The following is an 18168-nucleotide window of genomic DNA, read 5'->3' on the forward strand; positions in this document are numbered from 1 at the left end:
CACAAAGTGGAAATAGGTGTGCTGTCCTTCTCGTATCACTCTACCTCTGATCAGTTAAGTCTATATGACTTTATATATACAGGCATATGATGTAATAAAATGAAATATGTTTGGATCAAATATACCAAACTACAGGTTTGAAAAAAACTGCTTACAAATATAAAACCTGCCGTCTGGCATTAAACAGAAGGCAATAACTCCGTGTTACTTTACTTCCACATCAGTTCCAAGAAACTGGAATCCTGCATGCAGTGGGTGTGCACATACGAATAGCTGGAACTGGCGACGATGCACATGCTGCTCATGGCTCTAAACTGTCCCCGTTATAGCAGAAAAATTACCTCTAAATTGTTTTGTCATTAATGAACTTCCATATCTCGATAGCAGCAGTGAACATTTTCATCTACGGTTTCAGAATTAGCTATGCTCCTTTTGTAGTGTAATTTCTCATGTTTACCTATTAAAGCATTTTTTCTTTTCTTGGTTGTTTTTGTTTTCTGGTGCTCATATTCACAGAAGCCCAGGACAAGATAGCAGGTAGGGGGTTCAGTGCGTAGCCCAGGGCCACTTCAACACAACAGATGGCTGTTGCTGAGATCGAATCTGTTACTGTTTGGTTCCAGGGTGTTCACCTCAAGCACCAAACAACCCCGCCACCCAGTTCAGATTGTACTTTGTTGGAGGCCATTTTCTGAAGCAGATGGAAGGTGGCTGTAATTTTAGAGGCTTGCATGTTGGTAGGTCTGCCTCTGCTGTTTGCTCTGATAGCATCCAGCTCATTTCCTTTGTACTTAGCAGTTGTTATTCAGGTCATGTCACTGCCAGTTTATTTATAAGGCACTTTAACAAAACAGGATAAAACATTTTACGGAGAACAAATAATTTAAGAACAGATAAAAGAGACAGAAATAAGAGACGGGCTTTAATTTTAATCACACTGTCAAGAAGAAGCTTCCCTTTGCTCAGGTCTCCTTGCTTCTGTAGAATATTCATTGTGACAGAGTAGAAATTTTAAATGATGGGACGCTCTGTGTCAGGATGACTGTGTCTACTTGAATGACTAAAATGCAAAACGTCAGCATCTCCATCACTTTCTGAATTATGCTACTTTTACTTTTGCGCCATTTTCTTTGACCATAATTGGAGCGTCTGTGAATAACAGGACATCATATCCATCGTTCCACAGCGGCCTGATCCAAACACGCATCCGGCGTGCTGCGGACAATCAGGGGTTCTGAGCACAGACGACGTGCTCGGGTCCGCGGGGCGGTGCCGCCTGTGTCGTCCGTGCTGTTTGATGACAGCCGCTTGATGAGAATGTGAATGGTCCCAATTATATCGCAAAACACAAATAAAAACATTTTATGTCGCATGAATTATGCTTTCAGTCCACATAAAAATATGACATCAGTATTTTACTGCACAATACTTCTGAAATCGCTTCCCTTTGATGCAGCCTACAGTGATTTGTAGTGTCAGCCTGTTTCAGTGTGCTGTTAAGGACCTCGGCACATTTCCACTCTTAATGCTCATTTTGATTTTGTGTAAAATAATGATTATGGGTCTTAAGCTTTGCCTGAACATTTTTGCAATCTTCCATTCATCTTGATTCATTTTGGCTGTTGTGTGTTTAAAGCTAATTCACTAATCAGTAGGCGTTGGTGTTTTTAATAACAGAACTGTAGATGCTAATTGACTTGGTTTATTACAAAAAAAAGTTTCTTTTTACTTTAATGTGTTTAATTGGCTGAACTTTGATAAACTGAGAACTCTTTACTGAACGTCTGCAGCTGTTGATACAGAGCGATGGCTGCAATATAATATTTAACTGTTTGTTAGTTTCTTTCATATACACTGAGATTCTTGACCCTCGTCAAAAATCCATTAAATTTAAATGTAATCCTGGGAATTATCGAAGAGTTTAATGACATAGAAATAGTTAAAAACTGGACTAAAAACTCACCATATTAACTCATTTATACAAGAGTCCATATTTTCCTCTGAAGTAGCATTCAGATGACATTCAGGTGATCATCAGAGGCTCGCTCTGCTCATCTGTGTAAATCATCTTACAGTCATTGTTTTGTCATAAATATGGATGGATGTGCCCCGAGGTTGTAGAGACCAGTGGGATGGAGAACATGGCATCAGAACTAATTGAAAGTTTCAGGAGTTAAGCTTTTGTAAAATTATTCAGATTGATTACTGTCAAATTATTGTTGGCCTGAAGCTTTTCTCTGATAAACTGAATTCATCAGGCTTTGTTCACTGAGGCAAGAAAAGCAACTTCATCACCACAGATACATAATTTCTTAAAAACCTGCCAGAATAGCAGCATCTCCGAAACACTTCTCAGGAGGGGAAACTGCTAAAATATGCCAGCATTTCACAGTGTAACTGCAGAAATGTCCTATTTACCAAACGATCCCAGTTTGACACCTGCACTGAAGCAGCTCCACTCTGACCAAGGAGAAGTGGCAATTTAAGCAGGACCAACTGACCGGACCCCAACCTCAATGAGAGCACATATGTGGGAGCACTGAAAGACTGAGAATGTTTAACAGTCCTCACATCGCAGCAGATTATTCCTAAGCTGGTAAAATGATGCTGGGACAACATTCAGGTTTTTTAAAAAAAAACAAAAAAACTCAGACTGACCCTTTGGAGAAGACCCGGCCTCGTGTCACCCGAGAGCCCATCGTTTGCACTCACCTTCCTCCAAACCTGCTCTCTGTGTCTGGGGTAACACAGCGGTACTGCGACCAAGCAAAGCCTCGAGAGGGAAATCCATCTCTTCTGCTTGCAGGTCACATTAATGAGTCAGCTCTCTCTGCCTTTAGAATCAGCTGCCCCCGGTTCAGCGCTAATCTGCACATCAGCAGCGTGACTCTACCGGCGTAAAGCAGTCACAGCTGCCACACATTTCAGCATTGCTGTCACATTTACACTCACAGTGGTCAGCGTTTAGTGCCTTGACAGTTATATTATGAATGCCTATGTGATAGTATCTGTGAATAAGTGACTGTGTATAGTATGAGTAGGCCTGCATAACACCATGAGTACTGGCTGTGTCTGTCAGCACCCTCTGCTGCACTCTAATCCCATCAGACTCTTAATGTTTTCTGCTTTCTTTATGAACGGCATTTTGGTTTCCCGTTTACGCTGAACTTATTCTCTCTGATGTTTTAAATGTAATGATTTAAGCTTTCGAGACAGATTGAAATCCAACTGTAGATGCATATTCTGGCCAGATGCTGGAAAAGAATAATTAATTAGCCCTGCAATTATGCAGAAATTAACCATTGTTCTCTTCATTCTTCAGTAATTTCAGCGCTCACACACACACACTAAGGCGCTCCGATGCCTTTTTGGTATTTATCTGATTAGTATAACACAACGATCTGTGTGGATGCAAGAGCAGAATGAAACACAGCATTCGACAACGTCACAGTTTGTAAAACAAATGTATCCATATGTTTGTTAGCTTATTAATAGTAGTTAGCTTGCTAGCTATTATTGCTGGTGGGGTATTAAAGAGAAAGTGGCTCCCATTTAGGTGTTTGGACAAAGAAAATGTGCATTAATTCAACTGAATTAAATTATTCTGGAGACCCCAACTGTGTAGTAATAAATGGCTACAATCTGATGATAGAAAAAGTGATTCGGTAAGTTTTTACTGTTTTAAAACTGCTTTTATAGCTTCCAGCAATGGAGGGAAATTCTTTTTTTTTTTTTTTTTCAGTGTGCATCAAATAATTAATGCAAACATATTAGTATTACCATACTTTTGACCACTGCAAGACCCCTGCGCAGCTTAGCCCAGACGTTTCTCGAGGTTGTTGCTAAACTGCTACAGTGTAGAAGTTCTGCTTTTAGTGGTTAGGAGCACCTTATAATTACCACCTTGTGGAGTGAAGTAGAGGTGACTACGAGTTGAATGTAACCCATTTTATAAAAAAATATATTTTATTGGCGCTACAATGTCTTTACTGGATTGATTTCAGATTTCCTAAAATATTAAGTCTGCATTACCATCAGAAAGTATTCTGTCTGTAATATAAAAACTCATTTACTGTAAAAATATCACACAACAGTGTCACTCACACTGTCATTGCTTACTGCTCCCATCTGGCAGCTTTCATTTAAAAAAAAAAAAAAAAAAAAAAAAAGCTGGCAACCCAGTTAGCCATCAATTAAGTCATGCACGGTGGGGTTGCATCAGTGCTGGTTGCGTTTGGCAGATTTGTATCCTCCCCACCACAAAAATCAGGTGATGCACCCTGGAGCACTGGGCTCAGATAAACAGAATGTCTTAGATGCTGCTTCATTATTGTTCACCAGATGCACAAGACCCACAAGATACACTGGAGCACAGGTTTTGCCAAAAACCAATAGCAGGAATGTTATTTTCCTGCTGTTGTCATAAAATACAAGCTGCTATCTAATCACAGAACTCTTGGGCTTAGGCTGCATGATTGGTTTGTGTTTCAGTGTGAATGTTAATGGACTGGTGGTGTTTTTTGTTTGTTTTTTTTGTAACACACCTCTGTGTCTGAACTGTACATGGACATAGGTCAGGCCCGCTGTCATCGTTTACCAATTCTTTGTCCTAAATGTCAAATTTCAAATCTGTGACATTAACCAAAGTTCCCATGAGCTTCCAATCTTATTTTCCGTACTCCAGCACAAAGCAATAAAACCTTTGCCATGTCCTCTTCTTCATCTCCTCATTTCCCCGAGCACAATTGAAACCCTAACAAACAAATCATTTATAAATGCTGTTTTTCCTAAAGCTAATTCAAAGCCACCAGCTCCACTTCTTTTATCCCACCACATAGACATCCCCCCGGGACTGTGATAGTATTAGCAGAAGTAAAGTCATCTGCTGTGTTTATTTGCTGTGTCCCCCCTCACACTTCCCCTCACAGAGATTAAGGTTCAGAAGCTGCCTGCTGGCAATTAAATCTATCAGAGGGCAGCAGAGAGCGCTCTGTCAGAACTGTTCCAATAATTGCAGTTTAAATGAATATGGATTCAGAAAACTTTTGACAGCACACAGCCTGTTAATTTGCAACTTGGGACTTTAAAAAAAAAAGAAAAAAAAAGAAAAAAAGAGTTTTCTTCTGTCATGTCTCTTGGTTTGTTTTTCCTTTCTTCTCAGATGAACAGGAATGTCTCATTTACTATTCTCTTTCTCACTGTTTACAGACACATAGAGAACTGGACAGGATTGCAGACTCTGAGAGACGTCGATATGGAGCTCTACACCGGACTACAGAGGCTGTGAGTGTTGATGCTGTTATCTGCGGTGGTGGTTGTGATGGTGGGGTGGGAGACACTTCATTGTATTTCAGCCCCGCTGTGTTGCAGATCTGGAAAAGCACAGTAGAAACTGTACCACTGTTAATCCCTGCTTTCCATCAGGTCGCCTGCCTGCCTGCTACCGCAGCGAGGCCGTGGTTTCCTCCTAGCGATGAGTGCAGTAATTCACCTCAGATTCCCAAGTTGCAGCATCTGGATTAAATGTCACACACTTCTCTGGGGGCAGACAGAGCGTTAGTCGGGCTGTGCAGAGAGAAGCGTGAGTGAGGGGTGTGTTCCTGATCCTAACACAAGCTGATGTTTAAACAAGCTTTTAATTCTTGACAGTCACACGCTGGTGGAACATCCCCTTCGCTTTGCTTAGCCACTGATCAAATAATGCTAAAAAGCAGCGGGGAAAATTGAATTAGGAGTCCCTGCTGTAGCATTGTGATTCTTTTTTTTTTTTTATTCTCTTCTCTTCACATATTAAAGCAATGTTACGCTCTTTTTCCTGCTTTGCAACCATGCACTATGAGGCCACATCCTTTAATTTCTCTCACCTCTTCCATTCCTCAGCCTCCTCTTCCTCTTCATTTTTTCCCCCCAACTCCACAGAGAACCGCATTCTCCTTTGCCCTCCAAAGTCAGAGCTGGCCTCTCCCCTGATCCCCTTGATCCCTCATCAGAGAGGCCAAGTGCAATATCTCCACGGCTAAATTAGCATTTTTCTCATTACCACCGTTTCTGTCCTGCTGCCTTGTCTGGGGACACCGGCTCCTCCCCACCTGGAGTTGAGTCTTCACATGGAAGGCTGTTGCGATGCTGCCTTAAGGGGTTGTTAACAGTGTGGCTGCAGAGTAGAATAAAGTAGCTGTACTGGCTGTTGCTGTAGCATATACTGTACACACAATAGTGTCATGCAATCGACTGTGTTCGGTTACTTTATAAAGCCTTTGACATTCATTATTCAATAATTTTCTAAAACGGCACTCGCTGTAGCTTTTAGCACGTACTTCTCATACATGGAGCTAATTTCCTGCCAAAACAAACAAAACATTTTATAGATGCCCGACAATTCACTAACAAACACAAAGTGGTCTTCACATCGAAGGCAGCATTAACAAATCAATGCAATTCATTTTGCACATACTGTACAAAACGTCCCTATCAAACAAATACACAACATGTTTCAAAGAAACCGTGCTTCAGGAACAAATAGAGCTTATCTCACAGGTGCCACAAATATACAAAGGAAAAATATTGTGGCTTTTAGCACAGTCTTTCTGCTGTCTTGCTCTCCACAACAACAATTGCATTTAAGTTTCCTAAATGTTGCTCAAATAATGTAATTTTACTTCCAGTGCAGTTCAGAATGCCACCATCACTCCCTCTCAAATCACTGATGAGCAAAAAGTAGAAGCTGAAGTTTTTGACTTTGAGGAAAATGAGTGTAAACACAGCAAACATGTATATTTTACATTTGTCCACATAGAAGTTTTCTGCACGCTCTTCATTCGGAGAGCCTCATCTGTGCTTCCTGCTGGTTTGACATGAAACTCCTAAATTTGGGCTCATCAGACCAAAGCAGAGATCCCACATGGTCCCACATGAGTAGTGACTCATGCAGTTTGACCACAAACTGATGAAAGTCTCCTTCCAACAGATGATGTGTCGGCTACCTGAAGCAGTGATGTGGAATTTAATCCCACCTCTCACCCTGTGACGGCGAACCCTCCCCCCCAAACAAACGCTAAGGTGGATAAGCAGTTTATAAAATGAATGGATGAATCCTGTGAACCTGTCATAGGTTTTGAGTCTGTGCTTCAAGAAACTTTCTTGAAAGTATTTGAACTTTTGCACATTGACGTTACATTATAATGGGCGGCTGTTTGCCGTCACTAAGTTGGGCAGTTCTTGGACGTAGTGTGAATTACTCCAGTGGCTGAATGCAGCTGTTGGCTGTGTGCCAACGCACTCTCCGTGCACCACAGCAGATGATCTCAAATGCATTAAGAAGGCAAGAAATTTCACGAGCCAACGTTTAACGAGACTCACTTTTGTCTTGAAAATCATTTCAGGTGTTGACCTCATGATGCTGGTTAAGATACTGTCAATAATAATCTGAAAAATAAACCATGCTTTCCTTTGTTTACACTTCTTTTCAGCTTTTAGTATCTTCCGGATTGTTCTGCAGTGTGGGAAATGGAACAAAAACAGCAGTGATTTAATGTATCCTGCATTTACCACTCTGTGTTAAATAACACAGAGTGGCAAATATACAGTAGTTGTTTCTTCGCATCTGCCACAATTTGGCATCTACACCTTACAGTAGATTTCTAGTTTGCCTTTTATTTATTGTTTCAAACCAGAGCAGTATGTCTAACAAAGGAAGCAAATGCAAAGAGTCACATTTTTTTCACGCTAGTTGAAAAGCACCCATAATGTAAATATGCGTCTTAATTTTTGAATTCAGGTGTCCTCCTGCTACAGGTGTATAAAATCCAGCACCTAGTCATGCAGCCTGCCTTTACAAGCATGTGGGAAAGAATGAAAGATGCCACCATTGCAACAAGTCAGTTTGTGAAATTTCCTCCTTCCTAGATAATCAGTGATGAGAACCACCCAACTCAGCCACAAAGTGGCAGACCACATAAAGTTACACAGCAGGATTGACGAGTACTGAAGTCGCCAACACTCAGTGACTCAGTACCTGCAGACCTGCTTCGGCATTAACATCAGCAAAAAAAAAAAAAAAATGTGTGCAGGGAACTTCATGGCATAGATTTAAAGGGCCGAGAAGCTCCTGTATGTGTAATGTGTAGGCGGTCCAGTGCTTTCATTTAGTTTTAGGTTTGGGTTAGCAAATTTAGTGGTAAAATTAAGAAAATAGATAATAAATGAAACGTCCTATACCATAGTGTGGTTTCTAAGAGCTTGTTTAAAACGTCAAATCCAGCAAACATTTAGGCGAGATGCTGTAGGCCAAAAAAAACATGCTTTCCTGTACACTGGTTAGTTTTGAGATTTTGGTCTATTTTCTTCCACATTCAGTACTCAAAGGCATAGGATAAAGCAGTGAATGGGTGAATGCGGCTTGTAGTAAAAAGTGCTTTGAGTGCTCAGCGAGAGCAGAAAAGTGCTGTATGAGTACCAGTCCATTTACCATATCTGTGGCAAAAGATTTACTGTAAAATGATGTTTTTCTGTTAAAAATAAGTGAAATTTTATATCGAATAATTTTAGATTATGTTTCTCCAAATTATTTTTCTCATACTTTGAGCTGGAAATCTCCACTTCAGTGACACATACACAAACCAGGCTTTCCAGCTGTGTTCCTGTTTATGCAGGTTAATGGTAAATGAACTAGTTCTTATATAGTGCTTTTCTACTCTGTTTGAGCACTCAAAGCACTTTACCCCATTAACACAAGCACTTCCATAATTAACTAAGCGCTTTTATTATCTAACATTCACACACATTCACAATGCATGCCTCAGAGAGCAACTTGGGGTTAAGTATCTTGCCCAAGGATACGTTGGCATGCAGCCTGGAGTAGCCAGGAATCGAACCGTCGACTTTCCGATCAGTAGGTGACCTGCTCTGCCTCCTGAGCTACAGCCACCCCAATGCAGAGGAGTGTTTTTCATATAGGATCCAGTTTTATAGCACATTTTATTTCTGAATGCTTAGTGAAAAATGTGCTTTTTCTGCCTTGTCAGAGTGAGATCCAGAATTCACTTGAATCAAATATGTCGTCAAAAAAAACTCCAATTGGCGTGTTTCCATTTTATTTGCATATTTAAACATAAACATTCAGAGAAAAAAAAAATGCAATGCAAAACATATTCATGTAAGTAATCAGCTGGGGAGCTTTCCTGGTGATACCCATTAGGTAAATGTTTACCCCATTCACCTGTGTCTCCATTTAAATCACTGCTGTTTAAGGAGATTATTGTGCTTAGTATAAATGCCATTACTCTAGTCATTACTGCTGGGAGGACAACAATAAAAGCAGCACAGTCTTCTGAATATATTGTTGGGCTAATTTAAAGGATGTAAAAGTGGAAGTAGATATACTATTGTTCATTTTTGCGGGGGAACCAATTTGTAAGGAATCCCCCAAACTCTATGAAGGACCTCCAGAGGTGCCAGAGCCCCACTTTGGGAACTTGTGGGCAATGAATCACCACATCCCAGCCAAACACCACTGAGGTATGATCGAGCTTGTAGAAGGTAATTGGCACCAACAGCTGGGTGTAATCAGCACACTGCGTTATGAGGCGCTCACTGAAGATGTCAATGACGTCTTTAGAAAAAGACATCTGTGATTACAAGATTAGAAGTCATTACCATTGTAGCCCAGAACGGTAGTTTCCAAACTGGGGCGCTGGGAATTCTTGGAGTCATTGCGCAGAATCCGCTGGGTCTCCGGCAAAATGAGCATTAGTTTAATTTGACGGTTAACACAAAGAGAGGATGCACGTTCTAACCAGAGGTTTCAGTCATTTCACAGTACAGACACAAGTTCACAAATCGAATGGTGCACCGAAGTGAATTTTCATTTGGCTGTCTGCTCTGTGGGATGTGCCAAAGTACAGATAAATGTTTAAATAAGAAAAACTAGAAAAGATAGAACCCTTCTTGTTACGGTGCACTACTGTGGCAAAAAAAAAATATGCAAAATGACTTGAAATGGAATACATGCAGTTGCATGTGAGTGCACTAGGAAAAAAACAAATGTCTTTGTTTTGCTGGTTTCCACACAGTTTGATCTGTATTTGATCTCTTTTCATTTCAGAACTATCATGAATTGTAACCTGAGGGTGATCCAGGCTCGAGCGTTTGCTCAGAACCCACACCTACGCTACATGTGAGTAAACACTCCATCTTTGAGACCATGTTTCCCGTGCCGTGAAAAGATTTATTATGTTATGTGACGTTTGACAGCTTGTAGTAGGGCTGTTTGGCTGTAGATGACTTAGTGCTGAACAGAAGATGATGCAGTTGATAGAGGCTGGCTTCGGGAAAATTGTGGCACTGCCATTACTGTCGCAACTGCTGCACATCTTAAATGAGACATCCATTATTTGCTTTGGATAATTGGATTCCTATCTGCCCCGGTTTCTTTGTGCTTCGGTAGAGCAGCATGCCGAAGACGCAGTTCCATTTAGTGCGCGCTCGCCAAATGGACAATTTGTCCAGGAGGCCGAGCATCAGAGAGCTGAGCGAAGAGCAAAGTAATTTCTTTAACAAAGGCTGATGTGTCACCATATGACAGCCTGTTATTCCCCAATTTTCCAGGAGTAAACACGTTGAGGAACTCACTCACAGTATTTTACCTGAACACGCTGCCATTTGCAATTTCCAGTCATCGACTGATAGGCAGCTTGGTCTCTCTTTTCTGCTGCAGATGACTGCTGTTAGGCTTAAATCTGTGTGTGTGGGAGAAAGAGAGAGAATCGACAGCAAGTAGCAGTTCATAATATAGAAACTAAAAATGCTGCATTTTTCATTTGAGAACTTAATCATTCCTGTTACTGAGGCGGAAAATGCTAGCTGGACTGTGCTGTCATACAAGCTGACTTTTTGGCATCTGTGTGTGTGTGTGTGTGTGTGTGTGTGTGTGTGTGTGTGTGTGTGTGTGTGTGTGTGTGTGTGTGTGTGTGAGAGTTCCTGGGTGTTTTTTTGTGTTTCCTGTGCAGCTCTGTTAAAGAAAAGTTGGCATCGCTGGTCTCTATCTAGTTAGGTGATTGGCCGGCTAAATCAAGCCCGTCAACATTTACTGAAAGTTATTTAAATCCTGCCTTTGCTTTAATTTTCTTTCGAGAAGATGGATTTGCTTACACGAGAACAAATAAATGATTGTAACCTTCTCACCTCTTCCTCCATTTCGCTCACTAAAAATAATTGCTGTGCAGTGGTAAAGGACTAAAAAAAGATAGGAGAGGTGTGTAGCACATAAGTGAAGAACAGGTGAATGAATATTCATGCATTTTTTTTTTTTCCTCTTTTATTCTCACCTGCGGTGCGATTTAAATGAGTGTGAGGTTCAGAGCCGCAGTGATAATTAGGATGCAAACAATTTCAGCTAAAATCAAAATCTTACCAGGGATGTGTTAATTAATGTGTATCTTTAAAAAGATTGTCCCACATATATTTTGAAAGTCTCTTCAGTTTTCAGGCTGTTAAATGCCGCTCCAAAGGCAGAAAAGGTTGGTCGTGTTATTTTCCGCTTCCTGTACATTTTTTTTTTTGTTTTTTTTTTTTACTGTTCCTGCATGCAGGCATTTGCATCGTAACCACCGAACACCCCCACTTCAGGCAGTCCATGACAGGCCTCTATTGTGCTCTTGTTAATGCAAGTGGACAGTTGCTAGGTGACTCTGAGGATGATGATGTCAAAGAAGATTAATTATTATGCCCGTGTTTAGCCTCAGAAGGCCGACCTCATTGATGTCTGTGTCAGACAGGTCTGCTGAAAGCCCGAGCCATCAGACGCTCAACTGGTTGCTCCTTTGTGAGAAGAATCGAAGCTATTGTCTTCGTCGCATGTTCAGGCCAAAACAGGCTCAATTAGTCACAGTGAAGATATCATTAATCCCATGCGCCATAAATGTGATGACTGTAATTAACACCCACCCCAGTTATGTTCTCTCTTCAATCAGTATTCTTCTTCTCTGTTTTTGAAGACATGTACCGTGCATTATTTTGCATGTATTACAATATGGCTTCGTGGAGACAAGCGCATGGCCTCTGAATACAAAGAGGTGGGATCGTGCTTTCTTTTTTTTTTTTTACCCAAACAATATACAACAAAAATGACACGGCGCGCAGTGGTTTAGCACCTTTGCCTCACAGCAGGATGGTTCCTGGTTCAAACCTGCTGGCTGGGGTCCTTCAGTGTGGGGTTTGCAGATTCTCCCTGCACCTGCGTGGGTTCTCTCCGGGTTCTACAGCTTTCTCCCAAAGACAAGGAATGTGAATAAGCCCGGTCTGCTCTGATTGGTCACCTTCCTCCAGCTAATCAAATCTACCGTCAGCCTTTTTTTTTAAACCAGGAAAGTTAGCCACTAGCATGACACGACACGGAGGAAAATCAGGAACTCGACATTGTTTATGAAGTAACAATACGTGTCCAGTTCCAAAGTCAGCAGTCCTGGTCAGTAACTGGCAGAGTCATAGGGGTGGTACCAGAATGGAAAACCCTGAAATATACAAACACATTTAAAACAGCTTTGTTATTATCAGGCCTGACCTGTAGTATAAGGCTGCAGTCTGTAAATGGAGGTAGATTCATGTTTTGCATACCTGTAATTTTGTATGTCGCTGGGTGGTTATAACCTATAACTTAATGTCATAATGGAGTTTTCCACCTGGGCCTTTTCTCTTGGGATGCCAGTAAACATGTTTTTTGTCAGTTTCTTTTGAATGTGACATTTGTTATTTGTGGTTGTAAGGTACATCGCAAATGTACCAGCAGAGGCTCACTTAATGTTACAAATTTCCATCACAAGGTGACAGCGTCACAAAGAACAGTGGTTACCCCGTCAAGATGTTGCCAAGTGCGTTTTGGTCTTTGGTTCATGTCATGTTTGTTTTTACACCGGGGCTGAGCTCGGTCCGCACCAAGCATGGAGAACGGTGATGTGAAACTGCTTCTTAAATATGCCGGTAATGTGTTAAAATATACTTGCGTCAATACGTAGTTATGAGACGAGAGAGTTTGTTTGTTGCTGTTGGTGTGAGTGACAGCTGAGACATGTCCTCACCTGTAGCAAGAGGCTAGGTGTGCTGCTGAGCACGTGCCTGTAGGCGTTTTATTGTTGTTTGGTGGTTTTGGCTTGACATTAATTTGTTCCTCTGTTTGTTTCTGTGATTAGCCAGACCCACTGCCATATTTTTTCTGTTTGTTTGTTTTTACCCTTTGTATATTTGTGTGCCATTTAAGCGCTGCAAGAACCCCCGTTATTGTGTCCTGTGTGGACACTAATTTCCTGGGCCACATGTAATACAATGAGATATAGTTATATATAGCCATTGATTGATATAACCTACATCTAACTTATTGTTACTCTATACACTATGTACAGTTTTGTGCATATGGACTGTATATTAAATATAGATATTGCTTGCAGTGCCTTAAACCTATATTTTCTCTGATGGCTATAAAGGGGTGACACTTGTGGCTGCAAAATGTCTGTTTGTACAGAAGTCTATATTAAAATGATCCTTGTACTCCTTTGATTTATGACCTCAATAAACACATTTTCTGGCAAGTTTGTCTTAAACGCTAACTTAACCGATTATTTAATAACAATGATGTCCTGTTTTTAACATCTAGAGTAAAATGGGCGACAGGGTGTACTTTAGGACGTGGCTGCTATGGTTGACTGCACTAACGTGCAAGCAAATCAAAAACACGGCGACTGCCAAAATGTCAAGTTGGGGCTTAAAAACGGAGACTTCACAAACTAATGGGTGATATCACAGTTGCTACATCTATGTTTTTTTATACAATCTCGTTCTCCACTAAAGTTCAATTACAATCAAAGTCCAAAAACGCGCCCCACAGCAACAGCGATCTTCATAACAAGCTCTAAAAGTATAACGCAGCTTTAAACCACGCTAGTCTGAACCGTGCTGACCTCTTTCAGTAGAAATGAATTCAGCTATATTTAATATCCTTTCCTGTAGCATTGTTTATTTTCCTAACAGCTCTTGTCAAAGCATCAGTGTTGTCATTATGAGATGACCTCTGTGGGCCCTCTATATTTCATGTGAGCCCAAAATAAACCTAATTACAATATTCCATATCTTCTGAGAGTGCTTTATTCTCATTAGTGGGATGTTGCAATTCATAGCAGAGGTCTGAGAGATTTCATCCCTGAGCAACCAATACTTTCAGAAGCCCTGCAGTCTGCTGATGTGTCCTTGGGCAAGACACACAATCCTTAATTTTCTTCTAAGACGAGCGCTTCAGCTGAGTGACATGTAGGTAAACATGAACTGTGCAGGGCTCCAGAATGTGATTAACTCTTCAGCATTAAATGCGTGTAACATGAACAAATATTTGTGCAGCACTTTGAATTAATGTGCTTGCAAGACACAAACATGAAATCAACAAACTGTCATAACATTTACATTTTAAACATCTAGCTGATGCTGGGAAAGTGTACAATTAGTGTCACAGTAAAAAAAAAAAAACCCAAAAAACAGAACAGAAGTAAACTGATGTGACCTCAAAATTATACAGCATGGGTGGGTGGTGATGAGATACAAAATATTTCATCAATGTATTATCTACACTTACAGTGCGTCACCAATTTATTAGATCACCTGTCTTAAAAGCAAGAAAACACAAATATTTTAGTATTCTCAGAAACTAAAAGTTATGTTATTTAAGCAAATAACAAACTGAACTTGTGTTTTCACACCCAAATTTGAGCCAGAAATGCAAGTAAATGGCTGTAATGTGACATCATAATAAAGAAAATAATAATAATGTGCTTTACTATTTTAATGCTTTTTTTGTAAACCAATACATTTGGAAATTAATGGATGATGGTAATTATATTTTTTGGATTTAAAAATATTTTGATTTCTCACACTGGTAGATTACGCATTCCAGATTTTCGTCATTACCAATACTGTTAATTTAGGGCAGCTGTGGCATAAGCCTTACACTGGGTGGTGGTCTAATAAATTTGTTAAGCACTGTATGTGTTTCCAGTCTGTGGTCTTTGTGCTCGAAAAGTCACACATCACCCCATTGCTTCATCCTCAGTCAGCTTTGAATGTTACCAGCGAATTAAATGACTGTAAGTTGTAGCCACTCCCAGAGATACAGAGGCCCTCCTGTTCCTTCTAGTGGGTGTATTTAAAGGCACCTACCATTCCTTTGTAAGATGTGGCTTACATATTGTTTGAACCCAAGACACAAAATTTTTTTCAGAAATATTAAAACAGGCTTCTGTGGTTAGTGAGGTCAGACTTTTCTCTTTCATCAGTTAAGCCAGTAAAAATAGGAGATGGTATTGCATCTGAATGTGGTACGATGCTAATTGCTAATGGCAGTTATTCTGTGGCTCCCTCTGTACTATTGGATTGCTAAAACCCAAGCTCTTTCTTTCCCTTGGTCTTTGCTCAGAGGTTTTTGACACATGCCCGGCAAACTGAATGAGGTGCTCATGTCTTGCCTTGGTCACACATTTTCATACCAAGATGAGCAAAATATGCCTTTTTCACAAGATCTGTTTTGTTGTTGTTTGGATATAATGAAGCATCCACAGACACAGCAAAAAACATCTGGATTATGATGTGATAGAGCAAAATTGATATTATTTTTGAAATCGGCAACCCAAAATTAGTAATGAACAAGTGTTAGATTTCATACTGCACAGCAAATATGATGCAAATCAGTGTTATTGGATTTCCCATTTACAACCTTTATGGTAAGCAGATTTGGGCCAATCACACATCAACCTGATCCGGATATTTTTTAGCCGCTTTTCACTTTGTGATCCTGCACAGTGACTCCCTTAGAGAACCGCAACACTTCAGACTGAGATGCTGCTGAATTCAATGCCAGTCAATATTCTTGCCGTCATATAGCAAAAGCATAACGATATGAAATATAAAGGTACAAACAGTGTTAATTTTGACAGCAAAATTTGATTTAGTTTTACTCATAGTCTTTTGACGAAAATGTAATTTAGTTTTAGTCATAATTTAGTCATCTGAATAGTTTTAGTTTGTCTAGTTTTAGTCGACGAACTTATCGTAAGAATTTAGTCGACTAAAATATAAAGGGTGTAAAATGTAAATGCTTTTTCTTCAGTTCCCTTGAATTAGTCATTATACACACTTGCACAAAATTAAACATTTATTAAAAGTTATGGAATTTTATTAATAATATTAACGTTAACGTTTCACCTGCTTCCCACACACCTGATCATTAACACCACCTTACTGAGATAATACCAGTGTTTTACAGCAGGACGCTCTGAAAGGTACAGGGCAGTGTTCAGGACTAAGATTAGGAAAGGCTAATCCACCGCGGTGTGGAGATTTTCTCTAAACACAAACGCTAAACTGGGAAAAACACTTAAAATGCTTACCTCTGCAGAGGTCATTTAAGATTTGTCATGTTTTTACCCGAGATAGTCGCCCCACATGGTTTACACATCGTTTTGTTTGTCACAGTCAAAGGACAAATGTGTCCATACATCGGCTCTTCTCTTTCTCCCTGCTGACATTGTTTACATAACTTAGTTCTATGGAAGTAACGACCAATCACAGGCTAGTTTGGTCTTCCTGGGTTTAGAGCAAATTTGCGCAACTGTGCGTTTGATTGGATGGTTTCCTAACTTGTCCCACCCTTTCATAAAATTAAATAAGTTCTGATTAAATTTCGTCCCCGCCAAGCATTTTCGTCTAGTTTTCATTCGTTGATGAAAGTGTCAATTTCGTCATCGTTTTTATCCTTTTAGGTAGTTTTTATTTAGTTATCGTCTCGTTATCGTCATGAAAAAAAGGGTCGTTGGCGAAAACTATGACGAAAATATTTCGTCAACGAAATTAACACTGGGTACAAATACACAGAAACAGATGATCAGAAACTTTGAAAAAAAATTCTGGCTTCTTTGTTGATAATTAGATTAAAGCACTGAAGCCACACCCATGAAATGAAGTTGCAGTCAGCAGTTGGTTGCTTCAAAAATGGGCCTTAAATGAGCCTGTTAGCCAGATTATGTTTGCAAAGATAGTATAATATTCTTACCAGCTCATCTAATTCCATTTACTGGGTCCTGATGTTGAACTTAGAAGCAAGACCAATAATAAACAAGTAACTGAATGTAATAATGATGTCTGTGCATCTTAATAAGTCGTGGCCATAGTTTATATTCAATATTACTTCCATTCCCATTAGGTGCTATGCCTTACTTATGTAATCTAAAACATGCGCAAATGTTAAAGTTTTTCATTTGTCTATATTAAAGTTGTATACAGTTACATAATTAATTTCTAAAGGCTGTGAGTTTACCACCCTGGAGGGCCGTGTCAGATTTGAGGAGACAGCTCAGTCGGTTGAGGAAAATCTGTTGACTGTGCAAATTATTGGAAGTTTGCAGCTAAGTTATTTTATTTAGATAAACATAAAAACTTTTCTCTAGTGAAGCAGTTTAAGAATATCTCTATGGGATATCTGTCTTCAAAGAGACAACTCATCAAGTAAACATATTACTGTGTTTGTCTCAGTGGCACCAGTGACTCAGCAGCAAATCCCATTTCACCAATTGTTGTGGCTGGAGAAACTCATGAAACAGCCTCAATCCTCTTAAGTACCACAAAGGGACATTAAAGGAACAATCCTTAACATTTTGCACTGTCATTGCAGAAAATGACCATTTCCAGTGCCAGTAAGTCAACAGTTATCAATGGCTGCTGAGACTCTGAGCTTTGTAAACAAGCAGTCATGTCTTGACTCCATATTTCATTTCATGCATGTCCAGCCTCTGCTCCCCCGATGACCCTGAACGTGTGTTGCCAGACTTAGCTCAGTTTCATTCACTGATGTGTGGACAAACATGCAGCAACATCTAACAAAAGAAAATGATTTGCTTTGCAGTCTCTCTTAATTTGACACACCCCATATGATTTTTTTTGTTTTTTTGTGTGTGTGTGTCTTTACAGCTGGTTATCTTGAAATGATTTATGAATAACACAATTTCACATTATCACAGCCGACTTTCTTCATCTTCTGCTTCATTTCACACCATGAATGATACCAAAAAACTAACCCAAGCTTTCATGTGTATCATTAAATGCTGTACAATTACACGGGAAATCAAAAATGCATAGAGA

General features: G+C 39.9%; 1 protein-coding gene across 1 annotated transcript in view; it reads left to right on the forward strand.

Annotated features, from left to right (window-relative positions):
* ntrk3b (neurotrophic tyrosine kinase, receptor, type 3b) overlaps positions 1 to 18168 on the forward strand; it is a 230823-nt gene that overhangs the window by 33786 nt on the left and 178869 nt on the right. The window contains exons 2-3 of the mRNA XM_030726087.1: positions 5209 to 5283; positions 10103 to 10174. Coding sequence (XP_030581947.1) covers positions 5209 to 5283; positions 10103 to 10174 — 147 coding nt within the window. The remainder of the gene's footprint in view (positions 1 to 5208; positions 5284 to 10102; positions 10175 to 18168) is intronic.

Source organism: Archocentrus centrarchus, chromosome 3 (genome assembly GCF_007364275.1).
Source record: "Archocentrus centrarchus isolate MPI-CPG fArcCen1 chromosome 3, fArcCen1, whole genome shotgun sequence".
NCBI classification, from domain to species: Eukaryota; Metazoa; Chordata; class Actinopteri; order Cichliformes; family Cichlidae; genus Archocentrus; species Archocentrus centrarchus.